A 23,004-nucleotide genomic window follows, 5' to 3' on the forward strand; every position below is an offset into this window, starting at 1 on the left:
GCTAGAAGCATGCCTCACCAATCTACATCTGTATAGAACTATCTGCCCATTTGACATTTCAACTAAGTGTGTTAAAAAATTATTCTTCAAGAACTTCTAATGTAGCCTCATTCAGGCTTCCTTTTTTCTGGGGAGCAAGAGAACTTCCTTGACAATACTACTACTTCTACCTGGAGCGCCTGGTCTAGAGAACCAAGACTAAAGCAAGAAGTACAGAAAACATTTTGATAACTGCTGGTACAATATTTTCTTGTGAGGTGGCTTTTTTGCTATTTTATTCTCAGAAAAGACTGAATAACTTAAATTTTTAAGAAAATGTGCAAAATTTGAAACACACTCCTCCTTCCCTTCCCCCTAGAATATTTCAGTCAAAATGGTTAAAAACTGGGCAATATTCTAAGCCACAAAAAAAAGAACCACAAAGCAATTCTCAACATTGGCAGCAAAACTTGGAATTTCACTTTTATTAAAAATGTGCAAACTGATCTAAAGACACCAATCCTGCTGCACCAAGCTCAACGTTCGTTTTCCAGACACTGCACCTGATGCAAACAGTCATATTTGATGGAAATAGATATACCAAGCACTATCAGCACAACTGAAATACAAACCTGAGAGTTCAAAGCAGGGAAGGGGGAAATCTGCCTTCAGTTAAACCCCTGCGTGCCCTGGTGACACCTAAAATCATGAGGATACTACTTATTGTTTCAGATTTAGCAGCAAAAGGAAGTAATTTCCAGCTCTATACCTTCAAGGTTCTTTTTTTCCCCTCCCTGTAATTCCTGACTGGGGCCCCCAAAGACATCTGGCCCAGCTTTACAGCCTGAAGAAAGCAATACACCAGAGGGGTCTCCTTCATTAGACACTGCAGCTACATTATTCATCCCCCAGGCAGAGAAAGAACAAATAAGCAATCACTTGCTGATAGTGCTGCATGGGTCATCCATCAGAAAGGTCTTTTGCCTGCTTGTCTTACCTCCAAAATAGGTATACTAAAACAAAAAAGATGTCATTCTAGCATATTCCGTTTTTAAAAGGCTCTAGTTACTGTAACATGGACTGTATAACTCCTTACAATTTTTTTCCCCAATAAAACTATAGTAACCTCCAAGGGTAGAAGAGTGACTGCTTTAAGCTGAATTTATGAAAGACTTCAATAGGAAGATGAAAAATTTCCTCCTATGAACTGCATATGCCCTTTTTCTTTTCCCAGGGAGTCATCTGTTCAAAGCCAGACTGCAACCTTTGCTAAATAAACAGTTGTTTCATTTACTACCACGTATCCACTTGGCTAATGGAGTTAATGCTGCTCTACTGAATCTTCCAACAAAGTCTTTATTTTAGAAATTGTATCGTATTTCCTAATAAAAGTCAAGAACAATATTAACAAAACAGTAATCTATAGTGGCTTTTAGCGACTTACAAGATGTACTGACTTGATGCAGAGGGATGCCACATGATAGAGAAAAATCCCATTAAAATACTTGTATTTTGAGGTATTCTTTAAGCCACTTCTTGGCATTTGCTCCTCAACTCATTCACAGCTGTATTTTCAACTGGAGGAACAGAGCATTAATAAGAAGACAGATGCTGATACTGAACATGCTGGCAAAGTCACATAAGGACTATGCAACCGATACATGACAGTCATTGGCAAAGATTCAAGCAGCTCCCACAGTCTACAGCTCAAAGAAATAAAGAATGAAGTAGAACTTCATTAATCAGAAATTAAAAGGGAGAAGCATTTTTGCAGAATAAAGCCACTAAAACCAGAAAAAAAAAATCTTTCCCATTTATTTTCAACTTTACAGGAATGCTGAAAAATGCAGCACAATTAAGTTCACCTCTCCTTTCCCATCACTACCACGAGGCATTAAGACAGATAGTCAGAAATCCAGTTTGGGGGAAAAAAAACAATACAAAAACCCCAACACACTAGAACCACATCAGCTCCAAACGTAAATTAAAACTGTTTTCCTCAAACCAAGAACAACTACCAGAACCTCACAAAATCTATTAACATAATATCTAAATTAACTACCACTAACCTAGAAATCTGGGAAAGATCAGAGTTTATAATTGTAGCCACCTATACTACCAGATTCTCATCGAGAAAGCCAAAGAACAGCAAGTGATCTTCTGCAAGTCACCAACGTTTCTCTCTCATGCTAGGAATCTGTCACTATTCTACCAATCTGATACCTGACAATTTCAGTTGTATTCCTATTCCTGGCCTCCATCCATACCACTCTCCATCCAAAACATAGGAAAGTAGTCACCAAATTCACTCTGGAGTTGTATTTGGGAGGACAGACACAGGGTTCTTCTCATCCTTCACAAAATGGTTATCTGAGCATCTTCAGCAGCTGAAGGAAACAGTAAGTTTCCTTCATAGTTCTCATAGCTTCTCCCAAAATGGTTAAGAACTTTAGCATAAGGAGTTACTAACAGTAAACTCCTAAATAAGCACAGATTTAAACTCTCAGATGATTACTCCACTATCATTTTGAACTCAGCATCTGGAAGCATGGTCTTGGATGTGGGCTTTCACAAGCACAATGAGCTGCAGCAGATATGCTACTCTAAACCAAGTTTAAAAAGCTCCATTTTCTTTGCATAAGTCAAACTTTTGATAAGAGTTAAGAATTAAATTGAAAAGAAAAAAGCAACAACAACAACAAAGTTAAAATATTCAAACAGTTTGAGCAAGACCTAGCTAACACTTGGTCCCTTGAGAAGATGTTAGAACTATTATGTTTAAAGCCTGCAGCGAGAACAACTGCTACACAACCAGTGGCCAGTACTGCAATGAAACATGTTTCACAACAGCGTAAGCCTACAGCCATAATGTACTTCGAACCTCAATATTTCCAGCAAGCGCATTAGCAGATGAGAAAATTGCACACTCAGTGCACTCCTATCCTAATGAGGCTTAGAAAAGAAAAATTTAACCTGCTTGCTCTCAGACACAGGAGGTAGAAAAAGTTTTGAGCAAAAATAGCAGGGTATAAATCTGACTTTCAAGGTCTAATGTTTGATTTGCTAGCAACGAAGTAAAACAAAGCAACTAGAGAGGGAAGGGGGGGAATAAAAAAAAAAAAGGAGTACTAGCTGTCTATGGCAAGCGAATGAAATCTAGGTCTCCTCAAACACCCTGTGTCCTGCTTAATGTTTCCCAAGTTCAGAGAATGACACCCTCCTTTCTGAAATGGTCTCAGCTGAAACACTGGCCTAGACATCACATCAAACATTTATCTTTGCTGCTCAAATTTTATCTTTCAAGGGAAGGGGTAGTCATGAAGAGAATCACAAAAACATCTGGACTTGTGAAGGCTAGACCACAGCATAAACCTCAGACAGCTCAGTCTCACTCCAAGCATATTTGATTCTCATGTCCTCTAGGCTAATAATCTTCTGTGAAGCAGTACTTTAAGGCCAGATGATCTTCTGAACACTCAGTTCAGAAAGTTTATCCAGAATAAACTAGTGAGTGTCATTAATCTGAGGTGTATAAGGGCAGATTTCCAGCCTCCCCGAAAACTGAGATTTGCATGTGGGACAAAAAGCTAAGGGGAAAACCAAGATAAGGACAAACAGTCAATTCAAATGAAACACAGAAGCTGCAACAAGATGTTGCCCTTTGCATGGCACGATTAACATTTACAAAAGAACAATTGTAAGAAGTTGTTTAATATGCAAATATAAATCAATGAGTACTAGTTTTAAGCCGCATAAAATCTTAACAGGGAGACTATTATTCACAGCTATTTCATTCTAACTAATAAAGAAAAAGGTATATGTATTTTTATGTTCTGAAGTATGTAACTTTAGTCCCTTCTTACCCCAACCTGAAAGATCACCTACTAGGAATGGCTGGGCCTGGAGCTGCCATTGTTTCTTTGGGTTCTTTCTGGGCTCTGTCTTTTCCTGGGTCTGCAGCAAGGTGAGATGGGATGGACAGCGGAAGCACAATAGCCACAGTTTTTCTCTCTCTCCTTCCTGTTCAACAAGGAAAGCTATCCCTCAGTTGGACAGACATCACACATCTTGACATCTTATTACACATATCAGTTCAGAGCAAATTAAATTTTGCAGCACAGTGAATGCAACGTACTAAATATGAAAGCAATAAACATAGAGCTCTCAGACATTTCCGAGCCTCCCTTCTCAAATATTATGAGTTTTCTTCATATTTCTTCAATGAAGAAATTAAATTGTGAAAGGGTTTTATGAAAGATCAAATTTTACGGTCTTACTCCCGACTGATCCAAGCTTGAGTTGCAATATACAAGCAGAACAAAGACCAGTGCTTTTAGAACAGACCCTGACAGTCCATTGGCTTGCATTAGCTTGTCCCCCACCCTCCATATTAACAGAGCTCCAAAAGATATGGAGCAGTTGAACTACTTTTCATAACTAAGTTTACCACCCTATTGGTAGTATCATAACACAACATTTATGATTAACTCCATAGATACCCTGCACTGGAAACTATCCCACAGGGTTAACTGTTTTCACAGCCAAAATAGTATTAGGAAAAAAAAATCTGTAGTAGGTAATATTTAAAAGTTTTACTCCAGGACAAATTGTGGTCTTAGCTGTACCAACATCAATCCAGCATAACTCCAGAGTAGGTATGCTGATTCAGACATGCTCAGCTGTAATCAAAATATTTCCCTGAATTTCACTCACAGATTTCACATCTCAGACCTATGCAACTTCCCCCTGCTTTTGCAGACTAAAGAAACCATCACCCAATACAGGAGAAGGCAGGCAACACCACACTTCTGTTACGACTAAAATTAATTAGTAGAAAGGAGTTAATGGAGGGTCTCTTCCCCCCATAAACACAACAACATAACCACTCTGCACTCAGCACCCTAGAGATATTCCCACATCAGACCATGCACCCACAATAGATCCATTTCCAGATGTAAGTTTTAGAGAAGATGCAGGGAGAGCAGAAAGCATTTGGGGTGTTGTAAACAAAGCAAGTTACTACCACTAGGCTTGGGGGTTAGTAAATCAGAAATTTGTGTTCAAGCTTTGCTGTTAGTGTCAGGCAGCAGGCTCTCTTTCAAACTGTGCAGGCAGAAGACAGGTGCTATGTTGGAAGGCAGCACGTTCCCCCTATCAACCTAAGACAAAAGGCTAGTACGCAAGATAAAATACAAAACCTTCACTTGGATTATTTTTTCTTGTCTGCAAGACAGTAAATATCCCCATCTTTTAAGTGTTAAGGGGTGCTAAGTTCTAAAAGTAATTCTTAGCCTTTCCCTTGTACTTCATATTTCATTATACATACACTGTATCATGCTCACTATGGTGTGCCTTGGCTACAGCTTGCGTATTACACGTAGCCAAATGGATAGGTACTGATCTTATGAAGTGCCCTCAACACAAAAGAATTTTTGATTTCTGGTTCAGTTTAATTGAAGGTTGTGCTCAGGTTCCAAAGGAAATTAGATTAGGCAGGATTTGCCCTGGGGTTCAATAATGCTGGTCAATCTCCACCCAAAAAACCCCAGTTTCCATCCCTATTTGTTTAGCAATGACTCTTTCGTCTTCTCCTTCCTGGAAACATTCCTGATGTCTTTCCCCAAATAACTCAGCTGTTTGTTTAGCTGAGAAACTCTCCTAGTAGCATGGAACAGTGTTTTCTTCAGCTGCTGGGTGACATCATCTTAATGCCTTTCACATGAGAAAGAAGCACAAACCGCATCGCTAACGCATGTAACGTGTCCAGGTCATCTGCCTCGCTGGGTAATGAAAAGGGTCCCATATGTTAATCCTCGTGTCGCACGAAGACCCTTAACACTTCCACTACACTTAGGAAAGGACCTATTTACCCACTCTGGCTAGATGGTTGATTCCCACAGAAGTCTAACTCAGTGACCTGCCTCCCAACATGGCCACCATGTCCGATTAAGTAGAAGCCTTGTCATGAGGTGGGAGATAGAGAAGAAGGCAATGTTGTACCTGAGCCTATTGTATGTCCAACGGAGTCAAAGGAAAGAACCACTGAATCTGTAACACAAGAGTACAAGTTCATTTTCCCCTTTTTCTTAGAACCATTTCTTGCTGTAACATTTTCTTGTTATGTTGCTTAAATAACTCCTTATGCTCCCTTCCGTCAGGACGCAGAACAACTTCTTCACCAGCCAGATGAAACAACAGGCATCTAGCAAAGGCAGAATGCTGGAGTATGCACCAAATCACAACGTCATTAACCAAAGAAGTAGCTACAATTTATTGAGAATAAGTTCATTTTATGGCTAATAAGCTTGGTCAACCTTACGAAAACTGAATCATAACATGCTTTCGACTGCTAGACTGGAAAGCTTTTTCTTATCAAATGTATAATCAATATTTTGTCCCTGCTTAGGGGACTCGCCTGTCACGATCAGCTCTTCCCTGACACCGTTTGCTAAGCCAAGTATTTTGTGCTCCTTCAATTCTCACCATGTTTTCCACATCTTTACTCACACTAGTGGCTCCCAACTGAATGCATTTCAATTTATCAATATCCTTCACCTTTGCACTATATGCAGCATGTGCCCAGTATCAAGAAAATATAACCTCTCTACCTGACACCTTTTATTTTGCCATCTGTGGATCACAATAGCGCTTTTATCCATGGTCGCAATGACCATTCTTGCTCACCAGTTAATGACCAATACTTTCAGTCACCGTTTCACGTGATGGGGCACACTTGGCGCAATTGCGGTTTACAGTTCCTAGTTCTTATACATGCAACTTGACATTTGGCTACATAGAAACCCTCATTGCCTGCTTGCACTTAGCTCACGCCATGATCCAGACCCCTTTATTAGTCATTCATTTCCCTCGTATACCACTCTCCCAGCCTAGAACCTGTTTGCAAAATTTATCAGTAAAAATTTGATATTCTGTTCCAAGCGGAGCTGCAACATGGTACCATGCTCAATGATGAGGTTGTTTTCCAGCTTTAATCTTACTTGAGACAAACCAACACTTATTTTGGCAGTAAGCCTCCTGGTTTGCCATTCATTTTGATGCCAATCCCAACTGAAGCAGAAAGTCTACTGAATTCTACTCCACCACCAGTGGAGCAGAATTAGGCTCAGAACTTAAGGTCAGCTTGCCAGTGGTTAAAACACAGCAAAGAACAAACCACCATGATAGGATTAATCATTTTATGGAATAAGAAACTTTAAACCGACACAGCAAGTAATTGCAGAACTGCTTCTCATCTTCAGCTAAATGAATAGATTGAATCTCTTAAAATTTCTTTTTCTAACTTGGGCCTCAGATGTGATCAACCGATCTCATCACTTGCAGCACCACAGCAGCTGCCTCAGTGCAAGCCCTTCGTGCAAGGCAAAAAGCCCAAGCACAATCGGATTTAGCATGCTGAAAAGAGGTTAAGCTCCCGCTGCATCACCTTATGTCTGGGCAGGTTACAATCGCACACACTGATAGTTACCACATTCCAGCTGACAGTAACTAGACGTAGGACCGACCCCTTGGCTTTTTCATACTGTACATCATCCTCCTGCTTATTTTCCAGTTCTTACAAATTCAATAAGTGCTAATTTTCAAAATAAACATAGTAAAACTGTTAAATGAACTGGATTTAAAACAATTTTTAAAAAGCAGGTCTGTGCTGTCCCAGATCCAACACTATGGTAGTAACACTAACAAAAAAAAGATAGACCATACTAGTCTCAAAACTTATTCCAATAAAAATAAAAATCCATCTGGACTTAACAACTGTATTTCCTCTTTTGGGAATAAAATTCAGACATCTTTATATTATTCTAAATAGCAAGGGGTTTAATTCATTTTAACTGCGTTGAATTCATCTGCCATCAATTAATTCCGAACTATCTCTGTGGGGTTCTACTTTTTAAAAACTGTTGAGATTTTTATCAACATAAAGTATTGCTTTGTAGTTAACGCCAAATTTAAATGTTGTTCATTTCCCTCCAATATATTTTGCATTCAAACACTGTGTATGAAATATTAGGACTTATCTAAGAATGGCTGAAAAGCATTGCAAGCACCAAATTAATACCATTATTGCAGCCCACAAAAATAGTACAACGTTTCATTCCCTTAACTGAGAACATCATCTTCCTCCTATAAACAACAAAAAAATTACGAGCAGAGTAAGCATGTAAACTACTTTTTCCAATCCAGTCCTCCACGTGACCATTAGTTTCACAGTTTCAACATCAAGTTCTCTGTGAATAACCTGTATTACAGTCAATTCCTGCCCCCCACAAGTAATTCCACAAGCCATGGATCTTTATTCAAACACTATGTTTATTTCTGGCATTAACACCTCAAAAGGGAAGAAACTATAAACTTGAAAAAGGCTAAGATAATCATGTGTCACCTTTCTTCCACCCAGACAGGTATTCGCATGCAGCCAAATTCAGAGCTATGGGTTATTTTTTTTCAGAAGTTGATTGAGATAAGCATTTCTTTGAGGCAAGCCAGATTTATTTGCAAATACACTGAGTCCTGCTTTCATGAACACAAGAACAGTTTCTTTACTTCTAGCTTCAAATCTCTTTCAAAAGTTCAGAAAAATTCAAAATCCTCCCAGCTTTCTAGACTTTTTTTTGCAGAGCCAAAGTGGCTGCTCAATCTGTGCCCAGTACCTTCCCCCATGCCCCTGATTCTGTTCTATCTTTCAAAGGCAAATAAAACTTAAGGGCACAGTGTAAAACATACCCACTTATGTGTGCCTTTGCTTTAGGTGCCAAAAAAGTGTTTATGTCTAAAGGAGCAGTCCCTAACCTTTCAACTGCCTACTTGCATGAAGCAACTTAAGTGTTTTTTCTCCTGCCTTATTAACTGAAGAGCAGCCTTTACATCCAAATCATGAACGCTCACATCCAATAACTTGCCAATATGCAGAGCTTAAGGCTGCACACACCACAACACCAGCCTTTTATATCTGTTTCCACGTTAGCTATAATAATTTTGTCAGTGGCTACAGTAGTTTAAAAAAGAAAAGAAAAAATACACAACAAAATCCAAATGCAGTTCTGGATCTGATCCAATCCATCAGAAGCAGCAAAGACAGCAGAAACACTCACTTATTTAGAAGGCACTCTGTGCCAGAAATAACAATGGCTGAGACCTCACCAGCCAGGCTGCAAAGTTGTTTTGGGTCACTTTGGGTCAAATTTGTATTGGGACCTATGTTCTGGGTCACTTTCTCCTCCCACCCACCATCCAGCTATAGCATCAAAAATTGGACCAGCACATGAATCTGCGCCATCATCCCAAAAAAACGGTGCTGTGCAGGGCTACCTGAATGTGTCCATCACAGCCCTTTTGGAGTGTGGACCAGAGCTGTACCAGACCCCTGTTCCAGGAAAGCTCACCACTGTGGAACACACACAAGGATTCTGTTTGGTTCAGGCACCAGGAGCTCCAAGACAGACTGTGCAGAGACTCAGTGTTGCTCTGGGAACAAATTTAAACTCTCATCCAACAATGCTCTGTACTGGACGTAGAGCTGAACTTGCCTTTGAAGGAACACGACTGGATTTGCACAGTTCTGTCTTGAAGTAAAAAAAATCCTACAAATCTGAGGTGGCTACGTTTGTTGCTGCACTTACACCACAGTCCCTATAAGCCACCCAGGTATGAGGATTGATTGTATTTCAAAGCAAGGGATGCAGTTCAAATGTTGCTGACCCCTTACCTCTTCACAAGCACATGACCCTTTTCCACTCCAGCATCCCACACCTTAGGTCTCCTACAAATCCTTCCTCCAGTTTGTTTTGTTAACCCCGAGGTTTCTCAGGGCCTGAGTAACTCTGCACCACACTCCCCTGTCCCCAACACAGGCAAATTAAATTACTCATCTTGATGCAGATATTGTGCACCTTGGATCTAGGCGATTCTGGACACCAGGTAACTATTTAACTGCTATTCCTTACAGATCGCTATATCTTTTCCATTCCTCTAGTCTCTGAAAAGAAAAGTAAATGAAGATTTGGGTCTTCATAAAGGAATGATGATCTTGACCAAAAGCTGCAGATTTGTAGGAGAGAGAGAGAGAGAAAGAGAGAGAGAAACATGGCCATGTTGGGGGGGGGGGGGAATCTAAGTTTTATACTTCAGGAAAGATATACGGACATCATAGGATAAACGTTTGATATCATGCATGGGTACTATACTTGAGAGATGTGTGGAAACAGCTCTTTGAGCCCAATTGTGTCAAGTTTCTGAAATCATGTAAGAGCAAATACCAACTCCCAGCACAAATACTGTCCTTGCTTTGATTTCAACATTGATGAAAACGCAATATACAAACTGAAAATAGGCAGAGGCAACACAGAATGAGAACAGCAAATATAATCCACATTTAAACAAGAACTGTATAAAATCTGTATGTTTACCCAAATGCTGTTTCAGAAAGTCAGTCGAGACTTTTACACTAAGTCCCTCTGAGAAGCCACTAACATTTTTGCTTTTTACAGATTCTCCTTGCAAGGACTTGTAGATACTTGTCTCATCCTATTGGAAACCAAAGAAGTTGAACCAATAACTTCTCTTATTCTTTAAAAAAAAAACAAAAAAAAAAAATCCAGACTTTAGCAATAAACCAACTTCCCCAGGAAAAAAAAAAAATAGTAAAAAAAATATTGCGTGCTGCTTTGGAAGTGGTCCTGAGAAACCACAAACTATCATTCCCACAGGAGTTATAAGAGTTTAATAATAAAGGCTTAACACAGCCTTGATACCACATACCATTACAGTAATACACTCCACAGACCAAGCCAAACAGGGAATACAATAATACATCGCAACATAAGGCTGTAATTCGGGACATCCTCATACAGAGACTCAAGCTCTGAGGTCTGCATTGCTTTCTTGTATGCATGATCACTGTTAAGTTTCTCATTCCATATCCCTGCTCTCCGGATACTCAGATGGACTCCCACAGAAATGCAACCTATATTTAATAATATTTCATGTAATTTCTACCTCTGGAGCTTGATCAGAGACCAGATATCCTGCAGAGCTCCATCACCTGGACTGGGGATGGCAACTGCAGTAACAACATTAAAGAATAAAATTTTGATTCAGAGTCAGAATGAAAAGAAAAATTTTAGCTGCTTTTTTACCATGGAATTAGAAGACTATCCATAAAGAAAAGTGTCTGTCATTCAGCCATCTCCCTTTTTCAGCTCAGTACTGAAAAGGACAGGATCAAACACCCTATTAGCCATCAAAATCTATTTTCTATTTGAGATAAATATTCTATAACATGACATATACCAGAGAAAGTATATTTAATGCACAAAACACTTCATAACTTAGTGGCAAAAAGGCCAGTAATAACAAAAACTATCTTTAACATTTCATCTAGTCAGAAAATGAAGCTCACAAAAGCAGTGCCACTCCTAGAAAACATGCTACTGTCAGGATTCATTTGGCAACAAGACCTGTCTAAGAACAACCCCCACCCCAAAGAAAAAAAATATTTGGGAAAAACCCCACTCTTATCATGACTTGGCAATACGCTGGATAATTCTTATATCCAAGGAATTGAAGGGAACTAAATCATTTCAGTTCTATTTCATAGAAATCTCGGTTATCTAAAGCATGAACAACCTTCCTCATATTTGGTAAAACAACAACAACTTCATCTCCAAAAGAACGAATACGGGTTTTTCACATTCAAACAAACCATGCCTTAAATACTAGCTATCTTTAGTTAAGATACAGAAAAGGCAGCGTTACAGAAATCACTATGAAGGTAAGCACCCTTTATACATGAAATAAGCAGCCTTTCTATTTTCATATACAAACAAGGACAAGTATGCAATAGGATTGCTGCTAAGAAACACCACACTGACATACTGTAGTCCTTTTATTTGAACTGGATCTCTGCCTCACTCTCCATTCACCCAGACAAAGCTGAAGCAGTCTTACCCAAACATTGAAATAATAAATTCAGCTACAGGTAGAAATCAAATCAAGTTTTGCCATTGAAAATGGGAGCACAACAAAACTATGAGTATCTGAAAACTAAGACTTACATTAGAAACAGCAGCAGTACATTGCCAGTAACAACCACACCTCTGTAGTATAAGCACTAATAAGCTAACTGGAAGACATCAAGCAAACACAGAAAAAACATTTTACTAAAACTAGAACATGAATCGCTAGAGTTGCTGTGGTCACACTTGACTGAGAATGTTCTTCTCCAGTCTCATGCACTCACTGGATGCATTACACTTTAACCCACACGACAGTTTCCTACATCTCTCTCAAGAAATTACTTTCTCCAGCTTTTTGTTAATACTCCCCTGTAATCTACAAGTGCCACCTAACTTTTTCTCTCAGACTAATCCATTAACATCATTAAGTAAAATACAAAGTCACAGTTCCTCAACTAAACTTAGCCTGACTTGTTCTGCTCTGATTCAGACCTGAAGAGCAGCCTCTGCACCTGAATGCTCACCTGCTTCTTCCAAACATAACTATCAGCCAGTTTAATAAAATACATTAGACTGCCTAAATATTGAGATCAATCTAATTGGACCAATTGATTGGTCTTATAAATCAAGAAAACTTAGAAAAATCAGACATCACAATGCTAACTGCTACACAAAGAGAAAAATAAATCCTGTCCAGTATGTGGCTATTAAATACAAGAAGGAACACTCTAAACCTCCCCAATTAAGAGCAGATAAATTTAGAGACAAGAATTTAAGCAAGTATTCACACACAAAAAAGTGGCAACTTTTGTAATTCATATGACATTTTCTTTCCTTCAAACAGATGTCAAGCATATTCCTCTACTTTGGCAAACATAAGAGAAAGATATTATATTAATTATGTTCTTATTGTTGTATTACTGTATTATTCCCTGCCTGAACTTAGATGTTACTTGACAGGGTATCCTTCACTTCCTAATCCTTTGTTTTACTTGAAGACAGATTTAGGGAAGGGCTAAGTCATTTATTCAGTCTAATGATAAATGCCATTCTACTAATTTATTAAGTATCCTACTTTTGCATTAATGCTGTGTTCTCCCCTCATCATTTGGTTTATTCCTCTTTATTAAGCTCTTTCTTCTGCAGTACAACTGATTTTCATACCTCTCCACCTTTTTCTCAACACAGTGAAATGACTCTGTTAAGAGCACTAGTCAATACAAGAACATCTTCTGTATTATGGCCTCAAGGATGCTCCAAGTTACTCATAGTCTTTATTCAAAACTCAAGGCACTAATTATAAATCCTCTATGCACCACTTCACACAGCATCAGCGAAGGTCAAAGGAAACATATATAAGACCACTCTTAGTAATGTCAGCTCCTACATATGTACTCTGTGAAAACCCATCAGTAGTGTTCCTACGCTTAGGCACTGCAAAAGGCTAAAATCTCAAGTATATTGTTTGAGCAGCATTACTCAAACATTTCCAATATCTAAGATAAGGAATATATAAAGATGACACACACAGAGCACAGGCCCACTTCCTAATCACAGATGTGCAAGCTTACAGCAGTAAACACAGGGACTGCATGTTTTGACAAGCAAACTATATGAAGAGTTTCAGTCCAGTGCTGTCTGTAACTGATAGGAGACCCAGGTTCAAAGTTCAAACCTATTCCCTTTGTGGGAGAGGAAAAGTCACTCAGCAACAGGACACATCTTCAGCAACACGAAACACAGACTCACCATAGATTAGTTTGGGTTCAAAGGGACCTTAAAGATCATATAGTTCCACCCCCCCTACCATGGGCAGGGACACCCTCCACTAGACCAGGCTGCCCAAAGCCCCATCCAGCCTGGCCTTGAACACTTCCAGGAAGGAGGCATCCACAGCTTCTCTGGGCAACCTGTTCCAGTGTCTCACCATCCCCATAGTGAAGAATTTCTTCCTAATATCTAATCTAAATCTACCCTCCTTCAGTTTAAAGCTATTACCCCTGGAGATCCATCAAAGGTCCCATGGACCTGTGCACCCTCAAATTCCTTAGATCCGATTGTAAAGAACACTTCCAATAAATTCTGGATTTTTCTGCTTCAGTAAATTGTCATAAAACAAGGCTGCACTACAGTGTTTCTGTTGCACTAAAACTTGAATGCCTACGCTGTGTGTGACCTGGCTATAATTGTATTGGTACGGAGATGTGGGAACAGACTGGTGCTTGATTCACATAGCATACCTGTAGGGAAAGATTCATAAAAATGGCAAAATTTCATTCTGATCTAAATATTAATTCATGTTTGTCCTGCACAAAGTTGAAAAGTTTCTGCATTTTTGCCCTAGCCAGCATCTCTTTAAATACTACCCTCATTTATATAGTACTAACTTTTTAAGCATACAGTAGGCCATGCAGGTTCTCTATTTCCATGGCTGACCCAAACCCACACCCTTTTTTTGACAGATGACTTCACAGCCAAGCTTAGAGTGGAACCCAAATTCCTTGGTCATCCACTCTGGGCAGACATCAGATCCCTTTTTTGCTTCAGCCTGGAGCCAGCCAGTTTCCACACTGAGAAACCAGACACAGAGCGACGAGGTCCATGCACAAGCTCTGCCCCAGGGAGCACAGACTCAACGGGTCCAGAGCTCCTTCAAACTCATGGCCAAACAGAAGCATGGCCAATATGAGTAATCTTGCTATGACCGGTGCAACCCTGAACAAGTCCTTTAATGAAATTGTCTCATTTGTAAAAATAATCAATCTGCTTTTTTCCAAAGACCCTTGGAAAAAAGACTTGAGAGCTAAGAATGGATGTAACAAAGTATTATAACTTGTCTCAGTTTTATGTGGCATCAAGATCTACTGGTTACATTGTAAACTGCAAAGTAATTCTCTATCAACTCGCCATTTCCTGACATTTAATTGACACTACAACTCTTAGTGATACAGAACTTCAAAGATGCAGTAATATTTCTTTAATGAATTTTTATGAATTTCATGGAACCTAACCAACTTTTACACTTGCTGTTGTGTGCATTGCTCCTTTTCCATCAGGACGTTCGTACTGAAGTGGCAAATTAACTAAGCAAGAAACAATGCTCATGTTCCGAACAGATGTATTTTTAAAATGCTCGGAGCATGCCAATTTTCTTTATTCTGCAATGAATGAACAGAATGAAAAGATGTGGTGCCTTGCGCCAGCTGGCAAATGCTTCAGAAGGATATTACATTGCTATTGTCTTCGGCAGTGCCCAAACAACTGTTGAGTAGCAGGAAGGGCTGGTATGTTTTACCCATAAGATCAGTATTTATTTGGATCTACTAATAACTTCGCAGTGCCGTGACCAACCAAACTCTGGGCACGAGGACAACATGGTGCTTCCCTCTGAACATCTGGTACGTGTAGCTCCTCGGTGTCCATCCCAGCTCCCCATTTCAAGGGAAGGCCAACACCACCGGCCTCTCAGGTTGCTCTTTCCAGAAGAGATGGACAAACAGCCCCCAAATGCAAAGAAGAAGGGGAGATCAAGGTGCTGCAGAAGTTCAATGAAAATATACTTGGCTTTGAGGAACACAACCGCGGAGAAGGTACAGATCTACCATAAAGTCACAAACAGGCCAAACTGTACCAATAAAGCTGGTACCTGAGAGGTTTTTCTTGTGAGAGAGAAAACCTTTACTTAATCCCAAGCAGATTCTCAGTATTTTAAGGAGCTCATATCCTCCTAAGCCAAGTCTCATATTTTGGTTTCAATTATTATTGTAGCACTAAGTCAGTCATACACTCAAATTCCATAGCGGAACATGCAATAAGTTACAAACCAGTAAAACTTCTCTCTTCTAAGCTTACAATACACATGCAAGACAGAAAATGGATATTGGCAGTTGGGGAATTACACAGGAACAAACGTGAAAAGGTGGGTCAGTAAAATAGTACCAGCTCAGCACAAGAACATTTTCTTGAGCATCAGTGGTAGTACCAGTCTTTAATCAAAGCAATATGAAGTGAAACCATACTTTGTGAATAAAAGATTCACTCTTTTTGCCAAGAAATAGGGTACTTGTGCACTCAAATGTAAAAGCACTTGCTTTAGCTTCAGAATATGTACCTTCTTCTAATGTATATCTCCAGCTAATGCTTCAAAATTATGAATTCTTTAACACATTTAGAGGACAGACCAATTTAACCACAGACACGATTAAAGACAGAAAACTACTGAATCAACGTTAACTCTCATTATTCCATGTGGAATATGTCTAATAATCATTAGTATAGCCATTATTTGGTTCAAACAAGAATACTGGACAGGAGGGTTACAAATCACAACTAAAATTATTTTGTTTTTTAATTTTTTAATTAAAGCACCTACCAACACTCATTTGGACATAAACCATTGAAAATACTCCACTATGTCATTTGCAAACTTAGGGCCAGACTCAACATAGTATTTTGGTGATGCAAAACAGATGTAAACAAAAATTAATTAGCCAATGCTCTCTGGCTGCTTTCAATCACACTTCAAAAGGTGCAAATTGTTTTTAAAGTATTTTTAAGTAATTTTAACCTAATAATACTGTTTTATTTCAATCATTAGAAAAATGTAAATAGCATACTCCCTTCAGTTTTCTTGGTTAATGCTCATGCTTGTAATTTTCATATAACTTTTGGAATACCAAACAATTTCCCTATCGGAAATCCCTCAAAACTTTCAAACATTGTTACTCTTCACTACATACTAGCAACCTGAAACTATGAAGAAAGCAAAATACCCATAAATTTGTCCTTACAAAAAGTTCAGTTTCAAACTAAAGACAAATACGCTAAGATTTCTTCATGAGGTTAGTGCACAGCACTGGCACAAGGAAAATGAATTCTGTATTTTTATACTGCAAGCAAAATATATATTGTTACTTTAGATATGATAAATACAAAGCATTCAAAATTAGAAATTAATTGCTTTACTCTTGTATTTTTATTAAAACGGGCATGGGCTTTTAACCTTAACAAAGCACAGCCTAGGAACTGTATTTGTGACAGTGTCTTAAACTTACGTATACTCACACAAGTGTCAGAGAGCTCTGGAAGGCTCCTGCACATTACCTTTGTTTTACATAAACAAAAATACCTACATGCAATTAATGGCAATTAGGACAAGAACTATTTTAATAGCCTGGTCTTGGTTTTATGCCTACTGGAGTCATTCAACCATTTTTTTTTCTCCTTCTCCCTGGTATGGAGAAAACTTTTTCTGTGTGCTGGCTTTTCCGAGCTACCTCTCGGAAACCTCTCCTTCCTCAAAAACAAATTTAAATACTTCCATCAGGAAACTCATGTTCTCGAGTTTGTTTGAAAATGATCTACTAATTATGATATTCAGCCAGTGGTCAAAAGCCTCCCAAAACCTTAAAGCACACAACATCTGGCCCAGCTGCCAGAATATCTGCCAACAAGTTCATATGGACAGCTTTATAGTGACAATTCTCATCTCTCTGGTGTCTGCCCAGAACACAAACAAACGACAGGAAGGAGTAAGGTACAAGAAAATCGTATGAGCATAAAACGTCTCCCGAATACAAGTGCTTTATAAGCACCTTCTCCAAAAAATAGCAATGTCCTACTTTTCTTTTATATTACAAGGACCGAGATCATTTATTAACGTGAAAGGTGATACTGAACAGAAAGTCTGTTGGATCCATTTTTCACTCCTGTTTTTTGTAGTTTGGGGCCAGGGGAAAGTTTGGGTCATTTTGTTTGGTTTTTAACAGCATTGCCACAACTGATTCCAAAATCTGAAGAGGTTTCTGGCCCATCAAATCCTACAACTCATTAAGTTTCCAAAACATGCACTAAAATTTGGATTTGCGAGGTCTTATACGGTACATAGATAGTAGATATATACTGAAAAATACTGAGCATATGTTCTTTCAAAGCCAAATGTCTTAGAGCAGCTTGTGTGCCTTCGGCTTCTCTTCACCTTCCAGCCACACTAAGTGGTCCACAAAGGGCATTATGAGTATGCAAAAGCAATGTCCTAAACCAAACAAACACTGACAGATGCAAATCTGAAATAAAGGTGTTCCAGAGAGCATTTGTGCATCCTAAAAGGATGCCAAAACCAAATGCTGTTCTGTTCCCAGAGTATCTCTGCTTGACTATGAAAGCCCCCATACTCAGAGGGAAAAAAATATATATATATGCCCTCCAAACAAACAAAAAACCCCACAGAAACTTTGAACAGTGCACATAGATTTTCATTTCCTATTATTCTCTTTTACAGAAGCATTTGATTTGAATAAAATTTTGCTTCACCAAAACATAAGAAAAATAACCCAGAGATGGACTAGATACTGTCAGTAGCACCTCATTTCCATGTGCAGAAATTGCAGGACAATGAAAAAGTTATTCCAATAGCAGCAGCGGAAGTCGATCATCACACCACCCAGCCCCTGGACAAATACAGCTGGAGGTGATCTAAAGAAAAAGGGTTCTTCCTATCACAGCACATATGAAAATACAATGAATCCCTTTAAATTAGCACCTGGCAGAGAAACAAGCCAGTGAGAAAGCACACTTCAAGGCACCCAGAAGGTTAAACACTGAGAAACATTGGTTCCACTCTAGGATCGATGGAATTAAATTTCTGAGCACCTAACTAAATTGTTTCACAAACCAAGCAAGCCTTTTTTAAAAAAGTAAAAATAACCCGAAACACCAAACCACAACCAACTCAGTACAGTTTCCAAGTCAACAGTGGCTAAAAGGACAACCAAGCTGCCACTTCCCCAAGGTGGGCTATGCCTAAGGAAGAAGACAGTCTCACCCCCAGCCACAAGAACACTTGCTGTACAAGGATAAACTGTATTGAAAAGATTCTTGTCTGTCAGAAATTAAGCTTGCAGTGACACAGAACTCATTTGCAAAATGGAAATAGGCAGGAAATTACCAGAGAACTGGCATGCAAATGAGCAGTATGACCAAGCTGTGTTGCGTCCAAAAATCTTGGGTGACCCTATTTGGGAAAGCCACGAAGTCTCTTGCATGTTTGTAACATGCAAACATAATAGATAACATCACCATCATTATTATAAGCTGGAACAATATTGAAGGAAATAAACTAGTTGGTTTTTTTTTCAGTAGAAAGGTAATTATAAATGCAACTCCTTTTGTTCACATGCATTCACACACATTTTTCTTCACATCTTTCTGAAACAAATACTAGAAACGTTAAGCTCCAAATGATCAGATCTGCCACAATGCAATACATTGTTCAGTCATGCCTCTGAAACACCCATATTAGCTTTGCTCTTTAGAGCGGCCATGTAGACTTTCAGAGGACTTGCAGGGCCTCTGGAAAACAAACAAAACAAAACACCCCAAAAACCAGAAAGCAAAAACCACCTCAGATCAATGGACTATTTTAATCAAAACATCAAGACAAGGGAGCAGCTTGCTTAAGAACAGTAATCCAGCAGTACCAGCATCACTGAAACATCAAACAGTTTTGATGAAGTTCATGTGAAACTGCCAACTCTACTTCACCAAAAGCTGGAACTTCAGAAATTGAGAGCTGCCAAGAGCAACTCCCATTCTTAAATGAATTCAATTTCCACAAAGAAAACTCATCATAATGTCAGAAAGACAAACCTTTCACAGCGCGCCACGACAGACCCCATTCCTTATTAGCATTTCCAGCCACCTGCTGAAGTATGATCCCAGCCAGGATTTCACAGGCTCACTGGGATTCACAAATTTTAGAGTTTCGCCATTTCTGGATTACTCCACTAGCAGAGCCCCTTATAAAAGGCAACAGTCATTTTATTAACCTTTCTCTAAAACAGCTGCCTCATCTAACACAGCTTCATCTGACTGGCAAAAAAAAAAAAAAAAAAAAAAATCCAACAGCTTGATGTTGGCAGGTCTGGGATCAATTCAGAAATGGAAAATGGCCTCTTCTTGGTTTGTGACAAGCCATCAACACAGGCAACTTTTTGGCCATAAGTTTGAGTGTGAAATTGCCTGCACAGCTGAACAGATGATAGGGAAAGGGAGGAGAGGAATAAGTGAGGGGAAACAGCAACGAATAGGGCATTCTGCGAATAAAGAATATCACAGAAGCCTGAGACACCAATGCACAAGACACAAAGGACCGCTGGTCATTCAGAGAAAGCAAACTGTGTGTTTCTAAATGGCTTAAGCTGTTGGTTTTTAAAGTCAGGGTTTGGCTGGGGGAAAGGGGTTCTTTTGGTTTTGTGATGGTTTTAAACTTTAATAAAAGAGCATCTTTCTCAAGCTGGATAACCTTGACATTCTTTCTAAACCACATTAAAACAAACATGCCCACTAGTTCTCCCAAACCAAATCAAGTAAAGGCAACACTAGCCATAATAGACGCTATTCAACGCAATACACAAACCCGAGTATCTCAAGGCCAAGGACTCCATATGGAGAAACGTGAGCCAAAAGCAGGGTTTAGGGCCAACTTCAAAATTGCACATATGGAAAAGAACTGCAACCACCTTAAGATCCTCACTGTATCCAAGCAGGCAGTTATCACCAGCTCCAGGCCCACAGACACTTGAGAGAAGGAAATGAGATTTATCAGTTGCAGCAAACTACTTTCCCACAGCTGGTTTTAATTAAGCTAATTTGGTGGCAGTGACTAACAGCAAGCAGAGCCTTCTCAAATCACTTTGCAAGTATTTTTGCCAGCACTTCACCATCTGTGCTGACCAGGAATACTGGACACTAACTAGGACGTTATTCTGCAATTCTGTCTGAGGTACAGCATTTAAGAGTGGTGTATCCATTCCCCTTAAATATCAGCTGGTACAACCACTGCTTACAGGTAGCTAGGTGTGGGGAGAAGATGCAGAACATGAGGAAAGGTACCCGAGAAAACCACTCCTGAAAAGGCAGCTGGACCACTTGCCACAATCCCGTTCTACCTTGGCCATACCCATGCTACACGAAACTTATTAATGACCATGTGGATATTGAACAGATTTTGGAGCTCTAAGAAACAGAACAGCCTATATAATTCCTAGGCTAGTTGTATGGTCAACTCCTCTAGGCCAGTTTTTCTTTTGTGGATACACACAGGATAGGAGAGCTTTTCCATGAAGAAATACTTTGGGTTACACCACAATCTTAGAACAATCCAGGACATGGCTAGATTGTGCAAATTTAAGCCCTATTTCTAGGCACACATAAGGGGATGGAAATGTGTCTAGCAAGGGAGTAATTTTACTGACACCTAACTAGATGGAAGTTTTTCTAAGGTAAATCTGTGTCCAGCAATCAGAATCAGAGAGACTAATGGCATCAGTACCAGCATCAGTACACAAGACCAACACACTTAAGGAACAGATGTATCAGTAAATGTAAGTTAAGAACATGCCAACAGAAAGTATAGCCTTCCGCAGGAACATTTAGCACTTACTCAGATCTGGCCTCTCTGGTTCACTCAAGGTATGAATTTCAGATACAAAAATCTCTAGTTCAGATTAAAACATGCGACCTAGCCAGCTCACCACAAACAGAGTCTGAGGTATCAACACTACTGATGCTCAAGCCAGGGAAGTCACAGAACCAAGCCTTAAGTCACAACCAAGGCAAATCGCAGGATCATAAGTCTGGGCTTCACAAGAGCAGAATTCAGCCTGTTCAGGGACCTGTTTCAGAGAAACCCACAGGATATAGAATCATAAAATGTTTTGGGTTGGGAGGGACCTGAAAGATCATCTAGTTCCAACCCACCTGCTCTCAATCCATTCTCCACCCAGCCTGCAGCTGTGCTTGGGATTGCCCTGACCCATGTGCAGGACCTTGCACTTGGCCTTGTTGAACATATGAAGTTCACACGGGCCCACATCTCAAGCCTGTCAATGTCCCTCTGGATGGCATTACTTCCCTCCAGCATGATAGGGGCCTGGAGAAAAGACAGGTGCACGAGAGCTGGTTGAAGGATGACCTCCTCCAAGATCAATGGTCCAGCCCATTGGGCAGGAAATCAAGCAAAGGCACCAGCAGACCTGAACGGATGAACAAGGAGCTTTTGACAAAACTTAAACATAAAAGGAATGCATGCAAGAGGTGTGAGCAGGGTCAGCTAGGACGAATATAGAGACACTGCCCTAGTGTGCACAGACAGGCTTAGGAGGGTCAAAGCCTGTCTGGAGTTGAAAATGGTGAGGGACCACCAGGTGCAGCAAGAAGCACTTCTACAGGTAATTTAGCAGCAAAAGGAAGACTAGGAAAAATGTGGGCCTACAAAAAGTATTGAAAAGGCCAGGAGAAATGGGCAGACAGATCTCATGAAATGCAGCAAAGGGAAATGCAAAGTCCTGCTCCTGGGGAGGAGGAAGACTATGCCATAAAGGCTGGGCACCAATCTATTGGATAACAGCTTTGCAGAGAAGGACCTGGGAGTCCTGGTGGAGCTGGTGAACTGAGCCAGTGATATGTGCTGGTGGCAAAGGCAGCCAACAGCATCCTGGGTGGCACGAGGCAAAGGGCTGCCAGCAGGGCGAGGGAGGGGATCCTTCACCTCTGCTCAGTGCTGGGGAGGCACTGCTGGAGGGCTGGGTCCAGTGCTGGGTCCTCACTACAAGAGAAATATGTTGGAGCAAGTCCAGTGAACTAAGATGATTAAAGGACGGGAGCATCTGCCATATGAGAGGCTTGAGAGAGCTGGGATTGTTTAGCCTTGAGCAGAGAAGGCTCAGGAGGATCTTAGTAATGTAACCTGATGGGAAGGAATAAAGCAAGCAAAGACAGACTCTTTTCAGAGGTGCCCAGTGAAAGGACAAGAGGCAATGGGAACAAACTGAAAAGCAGGAAACTCTACTCAATTGTACTATGAGGGTGAAGATGATCTCCAGAGGTGCCTTCTAGTCTTAACTATTTTGTGATTCTGTGAAACAGCCTTGTTATTTATCAGTATTGCTTTCAGGGTTTTAGTGCAAGTACCTCCCCTCATGTTAGACTGATTCAGAATGAATTAGACCCTTTTGGTCTTCTACTACTTTAGAGTAGGCTGGCATTGTTTGTC

The 23,004-nt window shown here is 39.9% G+C and overlaps 1 protein-coding gene across 5 annotated transcripts in view; it reads right to left on the reverse strand.

The window, feature by feature from the left end:
• ST3GAL3 (ST3 beta-galactoside alpha-2,3-sialyltransferase 3) overlaps positions 1-23,004 on the reverse strand; it is a 183,659-nt gene that overhangs the window by 137,890 nt on the left and 22,765 nt on the right. The window contains exons 3-4 of one of the 5 annotated variants that reach the window (XM_075759617.1): positions 5,980-6,027; positions 3,865-3,999 (exon numbers count right to left, since the gene is read on the reverse strand). The exons of 3 other annotated variants lie outside the window; for them this stretch is intronic. In XM_075759617.1, coding sequence (XP_075615732.1) covers positions 3,865-3,999; positions 5,980-6,027 — 183 coding nt within the window. The remainder of the gene's footprint in view (positions 1-3,864; positions 4,000-5,979; positions 6,028-23,004) is intronic. One more of the 5 variants, XM_075759618.1, reaches the window with a different exon arrangement.

Source organism: Balearica regulorum, chromosome 8 (genome assembly GCF_011004875.1).
Source record: "Balearica regulorum gibbericeps isolate bBalReg1 chromosome 8, bBalReg1.pri, whole genome shotgun sequence".
Lineage (NCBI taxonomy): Eukaryota > Metazoa > Chordata > Aves > Gruiformes > Gruidae > Balearica > Balearica regulorum.